At 43.9% G+C, this 7,274-nt stretch overlaps 1 protein-coding gene across 3 annotated transcripts in view; it reads right to left on the bottom strand.

Moving 5' to 3' along the window:
* Window positions 1-2,133, bottom strand: part of PLPPR5 (phospholipid phosphatase related 5) — a 105,728-nt gene extending 103,595 nt beyond the window's left edge. For 2 of the 3 annotated variants that reach the window (XM_019648869.1, XM_019648871.1), the window contains exon 1: window positions 739-1,071. In XM_019648869.1, coding sequence (XP_019504414.1) covers window positions 739-975 — 237 coding nt within the window. In that variant the 5' untranslated portion in view covers window positions 976-1,071. Of the gene's footprint in view, window positions 1-738; window positions 1,072-1,780 lie in introns of those variants that run through there. The other variant, XM_019648870.1, reaches the window with a different exon arrangement.
* Window positions 2,134-7,274: the final 5,141 nt, after the last annotated feature.

Below are 7,274 nucleotides of genomic sequence, written 5' to 3'. Positions count from 1 at the left end.
CACACACACACACACACACACACACACACACACACACAGTCCATATATCCAAAAGGCATCCTCAGGGAGGCTGTAAGAGAAAAGGACTTAAGCTGCCCTGGGAGAGGAGCAACCTTTAAATAAATCTCAGAATTTAAGCACAGCTCCTGCTTTTCAGCCAGCACTACTGCTGGAGCCTTATTTTAGGAGTTCTCATTCTTTTTGAGAGATTCGTTCCCTGGTCCGCTTAGATCCACTGGCACTTTCATCTGAAGAGGAAGGCACAGGAATAGGCACCCCGGGTAAAACAGGAATAGGCACCCCGAGCTGAGGTCCCTTCCACACCCTAGCAGTTGATCCTCTCTACCCCTCTACCCGGCTGCTGCTAGCTAATCTTTCCCTTGCAATCCCAGAGCAAGGCCACGGAGGAGACATAGTCAAAATTCATACGAATGGCTCAACTCCTCTCCAGCACCGACCCCCACTCATTACCTCCTGCAGCCCCCCTTCCCACCCATCCCCCGCTCCATCACCCAACACCGCAGCCACTGCAGGCGGTGCGGGGGTGGCCTGGGAGGGGAGCTGGGGGCTTCCTTGGCACCCACCCTGGCGCGCCCTAGAAGAATGTCCTCTGGTGAAAGGGCTGTCCTCAACTTGGAGGAACTTAGAAGGCAAAGGCTGCCGCGGCGGGGCCTCAACCCCGAAGGCGAAGGGCGAAAACAGGGAGTCCGAGGCGCGGGCGAGCACCCCCGGGCTTACCACGAGCACGGGGACCCCGGCAGCCAGCGAGTAGAGGAGCACGGGGGGCACGGCGCTGCTGTCCTCCGGGCCCGGGTAGGGCTTGCGGTAGGCGCTGTCGTGGCAGAAGAAGCCCTGCACGTTCACGGTGAACGTGTCCGTGTACTCGAAGTAGTACGCCAGCATCACCGTCCCTGCCATGATCACCATCTGGAAATAGAGCATGCTGCTGGTGAGCGCCGCGGGCAGCGGGGGCATGCACGCCTCCCCGGTCCGCCGAGGCAGCCGCCGGGGGCGCGGCGGCGGGGGCGGCGGGAGGCGGGATGGAAGCCGCTGGAGGAAGAGGCGGAGGCAGGTCCGGGTTTGAGCACCGGCAGGCGGCGGCGGCGGAGACGGCTACCCCTGGACGAGCCCCCGATCCCCTCCCCGCCCCCTGCCCTCCGCAAGCGCCGCCCGCCCGGGCGCGGGGTCGCGCGGGAGGGCGGGGAGTCCCGGGCGCCGGGCAGCGGCCGCAGCGCCCGGGCGAGGGAGCATCCGCGGTGCAGCCGCGCGGGGTCAAGCCCCCAGGTCCGCCCGGAGGAGGCGGTGTCGGCGGACCGGGCGGCCGCAGCCGGGACAGCGACACTTGCGCCCCTCGGAGCGCGGACGCAGTGGAGCCGGCGAAGCTCCTCGCGGGGTAAAAACCAAGAAGGGGGGTGGGGGTGGGGAGAGGAGGCAATAGAGAAGCAGCTTCTAGAAACTCCCTTCTGAGGCGGCAGCTGGGCGGGTTAAGAGACCCGCACAACGCCTGGGAAAATGGTGCGCGGACGCGTCTCCGGAGCGCAAACGCCACCAAAGCGCGAAGCGGCGGCGGCCGCGCGGCGAGGTGCAGCCGGCGCTCCCTTGGATTCCCGAACCCCGCGCAGGACACGCGCCCAGCGGTGGTTTCCAGGCGCAGTTAGAAAAATAATCTCAGAGGATTTTAGGTTCGGAGTTCTTTGCCTCCCCTCCAGCTTCCTAGGGCTTTGTATGTAAAAACCCAGAAATCATAGCTGGGTGGCTCCCCAAGCATCGTCTCTCGTACAGCGGCCCCTTCCTCGCTCCCGTCTCCGCCTCTGGCTCATCTTCTGTCTCCCATTATTAGCTGCTTGTGATATGAGACACTGCAGATTCCGAGGACCCAGCGATGGCAGCCACCAGGGGGGAAAGGGGCTATTTGACTCATCTCGCTAGTCCCTGATTCCCTGGGAACAGCCGGGATTCCCCAGAGGTCGAGTGAAAGGAGAGGGAGACAACGCGGGCGCACACCGCATGCATACAAAACGCACCCCTGCATACACGCGTGTGCGTGGGCATGAACTAGCTATGGAACTGCAGGTATGTGCAGAGCCCGCTTCGTGATGCTATGTGGGTCCCTGCCCTGCGTGACAAGTTTAAGCAGCAGACTTAGATGGGGGTGAGTGTGGGGGTAGGGGTTGCGGGGGGAGCTTCCCAGAGCCTGACACGGCTCACACCCTCCACCCCAGAGAGCAGGTAAAGACGCGTGTATTCGAGGCGAGAGAATGAAGATATCCCTAGAGTCCTGCCCTTCTTGAAACAGAATTGCCTTACAGGTTTCTGGAATGTTCATTCATTTTAATGGGTTGCAGCTTGATGATTTGTAGAGGTGAACCTTGATCATCAGGAAAAAGCAACATTGTTAGGCAAAAAAGAAGCCGTTTACATTTGGCAAATGGTTTGTAGTTTGGGAATGGGATGCTAATAGCAGTGGGAATTTCTTCAATGTAAAATAACTTACCTTCCACATTATCACAAACATCATTTAATAACTAATTACTTAGTGTTTACAGGCTAGATGACACCGAACAACATACATAATAAGCGATTTGGGGCAGTGGGAGTAAACTGTTCTTAAATGAACAAGAGTGATTTACCACATTATGGTAATGTTATATGGTATAACTATTACAAAGATACATGGTTTAATGCTCATTCAGAAAATCATTCTAAGGCTGTAAGTGTTTAAACTATTCTTTCCATTCTAAATAGGATTTACCCAAACCTTCCTACTTAATAGAATTTTTAGAAGAATGGTGTTCATTTGTAAGGTTAATTCTTAAGGATACCTTAGGATTAAGAAGAATCTAATGTAGGTATAATAACTTATTCAAGGTAATGAAAACATGCTTATTTTCAAAATTAAAATCATAGTAATGCATTGTTAATGAGTACTGAGTGCCTAGTACTGTGCATGTAACAAAGCAGGGTCGTGGTCTGTCCTGTCCTCTGCTCTGTCCCCAGTGGGAGCACTGCATGGCACATTGTTGGTATTCAGTAAGGGTCTGCTGAATAAATTAATGAACTTACTCCTCTAAGAACAACAGGGAAATGTTTTCACATATAAAATTCATGTCAAGGGTTACATATCTTTATGTCCGCAGATAAACATAGTCAGCATACTTACATGGCACACTGACACTGAAGGTGAAAGGTCAATGAATGAACAGCAACTCTGGTACTGCCTCAGTTCACATCCCAGTTCTGCCACGGACCAGCTCTGCAAACCTGGGCGAGATGCTTGACCTCTTTGTGTTTTAGTTTTATCACCAGTAAAATTGGGATACGGCTAGTACCTACTTTACAAGATTGATATGAGGATCAGTCACACTCAACTAATTATGTCTGGCACATAATGAACATTTTTTGTGTGTTAAAATTCGACTTGTAGACATAAACGTATCTAGTCTACCGTAACTCAGGTCATTCTAGCATTCATCACCAGTCACTTCCTTCTCGTTGCTTACAAAATGCCTCTGGACGGATCCATGTTTCTGTGGGTGTGCACATTTTTCTATAGATTTATGCACATTCTGTCTTCTCTTTCAGATTCTATCCATCACAGGAATAAGATATTATTTTCCTTCAGAATTCTCAATATCCCCATCATTTGTCCGGATTAGATGGTTCAATAGTGCTGTTGATGGAGTCATGATTAACTAATGATCCATTGCTGAAACGGAAAGTTAGTACTGAATCTTAGCTCACATTATAAAGAAACCCACATTAAATTAAACTTCAATGAATGAGCAGATTGGTGATTCATACACATGTTGGGAGATGGATGAAAGAGCATGAGCTATGAGCCCTTGGGCTGGTTACTTTACCTTCCTGAACCTCAGCCTCTTTGGGGACAAAATGAACTAATTTTTCGTATTTCTGGGCTTATTTTGACAATTAAATGAGAATCTGTAAAGTACCTGGCATAAAGAAGGTACTTATTAGTGTGTCTCTTCATTTTCTTATAAATCATTTAAGCTAATTATTTTCCAAAATACATATTTTCAACTTCAAAGACTCCTTTGGAACCTTGCCTCAATCTTTAACATTCTGTTTCTAGATTATAAAGTCACTACTCATATTTAATCCTTTGGAATCCTACCTAAATTCTTAATTTAATTTTTAGGTATATCATTGTGCTTCCAAATGTATTATAGCCGTCAGTCTTTCTTTACAAAACATTATCCTATTCTTCAAATTCTCTCCATCTCAGCTCCAACCAAGGTAATCTAGGTAAAAAATGTGGCATTTGTAACTTTTATTTTCCCACTTCCAGTGATTCATATTGTATTTATATATGTTTGACTGAACAACCACTCCATCCCACCATGTTTCTCCACCCATAAAACATGTACCGTGATAAATAGTGAGACAAATCTTGGGGGGGGATTATTTATTAATTCCAATGCCTACAATCTCCCCACTTCTATAGTCATGTTCTAGTAAGAACTAGTAAGGTGCTAGACCAGCATGGGAAGATATAGTCCTTGTCTATATGGTTTATAACTTTCCTTCCACATACAGAAGACAAGTGTACAGAAACAATAACAGGGGAACCTTTATGTTGGTAGATAGTATAAAGACTAACTGAATAGTCCTTGGAGAGCCAAGCGTTAAATATTTTTGGATGGCTAGATAAGTGAATGCATTTTTCTTCTTTAACTTTGAAAACCTAAGGAGCCTGCTAGAAAGGAACAGGAAATGTACCTGGTTCCTCAAGATTATTACCAATTAAGTTCTATACAACAAATCTGTGAATATCAAAAGAGGCAGATTGAAATTTTCTGTTAAGGCCCAAAGATTTGGTTCTCATTAGTTTATAGATAGAACGTTTTTGGCAAATATGCCTGAGAAGTTCCCAGGACCAAAGAAGACACAGAATAGTAAACATTGGTTTCCATGTGTTTCAGGTGACTCAGAGGTAAATCCAGGCATTTTCCCGAAATTTTCTCATTCCACGTGCAAAAAAACGAAAAATAATGTTATTTTCAATGCATAAATGAGAAGGTGAGGTCTGAAAGATTCAGAAGGCTTTACATCAGACAAAGTAAGAAAGTCTCTCCAAAAGAATAGACGCTGTTTTTTAAAAAAAACAATTTGTATTCATAATCCTAAACCTGAGTTAGAGATATCTAAGGAGATTCAGGAGTGTGAAAAGTTACATGACTTGTACTAATGAGGAACTTTTAAATGTTAACATATAGATTGGTAGAAGATCTCATGGGAATAAATTTGCAAAGAGATCATTTTTTTTTAAGGCCAGGTAACTGCTTATTACTTCAGAATAAGTGAGGGCATCTGGTAATTCATTCTAATAATTATTGAACTACACAAGACAGCATCTTAACAGATCTTTATTGAACTGGATCTAGAGAATGAAGAAATATACTAGTTTCCTAACTCCCAGACAATTTGATATAGAGAACACTCCTGAAACTTGAATAAGAAATAAGACATAGGACTGATTAATTAAAAAAGTGTCGTGGTTAAACACATTCATGTAGATTCAAAGGTACAGCATCCTCAAAGGCCAACTAAAGAGAGCTAGGAACATTGGGGATTACACCTTTGACTTTTTATTATTCACATCATAGCATACTGATACCTCACAGAATGATCTTCAGTGATTCCTTTAGGAGGTGTTGTTTTCTCAAGGAAACAGGAAGAGCAACAGCTAGCATAGTAATTTGTATGTCTGTCTTTGAGGTTCAGCTGTAATGAGATATTTATCTCAAAGGCCAGATGCTTCTGCCCTGGACAAGCAGTCTTATCTTCAGCTGGAGCCACTAAGCTATCTTTAAAGTGCCTTACACTATGACGATATTATAGCTTATTCTATTCTACATTTTCAGTATTTTACGTTTTCACTTTTAAAACAGTTATCCAAACAAAGCACATATTTTATTAGAGAACCTTGTTCACTGAAGGTATAGGCATGAAATTGCTGGACTAAGTAAAAGAGCCAAAATTTATAAAATATTAAGGCTGGGAAAGAATAGAACAATTTAACTAAAATTTCATCAATTAACATTCCTATATTAAAATAAAAATTTTAAATTATTGACTTAGCAAAAGTTAATTGGAACATGCTAATAATATTTACTGTGTGACCATGGCAATCAGTTAGCCTCTCTGACTCAGTTTGCTCATCTGTGCAATTGGATTAATAAATCTTTACCAAGACATTGAAAAGGTTGTATTTATAAAATGCTTCATAAACATTAAAGCATTGGGAATATCTGCATTAGAAAAAATTATAATTAGTAGGAGGAAACACCTAACTTAAGCGGGTCCTGGATTTTTCTCCCCCGCACTGAGTTCCAACTCAACAAAAACTCAGATTAATCGCTGCTTGGTCTGTTTTTATGTCTGTGAATATTGAATTATTTACCATATGTTTCAATCATTAAAAAAGAAACCAAAACACTGTTTTGTTACGTATAACTCCTTGGATCCATGACATCAGGGGACATTTCAAATTATGCACGTTTCCTGATAGTAACTTTATGAACAGTTATTAAGGAAAAGGACCTAGGAGTATGTCAGTCAAGTGTTATGGTTAAGCTCAAGGACTGGGACTCAACACAACTGAGTTCATATCGTTACTCTGTAATTTCATTATTATTGGACCTCGGCCAAGTCCTTTTAATTTCTCAGTTCCTACAGTACACTAAAATGAGGATAATGTTGCCTACTTCACCAAGACATTGTACAGAGCTTAGGCCACTCATGACAATAAATGATCATTAGAGTTATTGACAATCTTGACCACACTGGTATAATTAATCCTGCCACTGCTGGATCAGCAAAACTTTCATTGATCCATTTGGAAATGTGCCTGCATAAAATGCTGCTGAACATCTTTGTAACTTCACTTTATTTGAAGGTACCTGAAAGTCGTTTTTTGTGCTATGATAAATGAGGAGTATTCCTAAACAAAATCACAAATCCTGCTAATACATTGAGAAGGTTTTGTTAGCAATGCTATGAAAAGTGGGGGGCAAACTATGCTGATGACAGCTTCAGGTCCTTTGTCAATGATACAGATTGTGACTACAACTCAGCATTTGTTTGATTGTCTTTCAGTGTACTAGGTAGTGATTGAAAGAAAGATATTGCAGAAACTAGACACTCAAAATGGCTCCTTATGTTCATAGGCAGACCGTTATCAATTAGGTTAGAATCATGATTTTCAAAATGCTATCTTTTAATAAGGGCACAAAAGCTCTGACTTGATTTCC

The sequence above is a fragment of the Hipposideros armiger genome, unplaced genomic scaffold, assembly GCF_001890085.2.
Source record: "Hipposideros armiger isolate ML-2016 unplaced genomic scaffold, ASM189008v1 scaffold_127, whole genome shotgun sequence".
NCBI lineage: Eukaryota > Metazoa > Chordata > Mammalia > Chiroptera > Hipposideridae > Hipposideros > Hipposideros armiger.
Note: the sequence above shows the minus strand (reverse complement) of the source record. Positions and strands in the feature narration are given on the sequence as shown.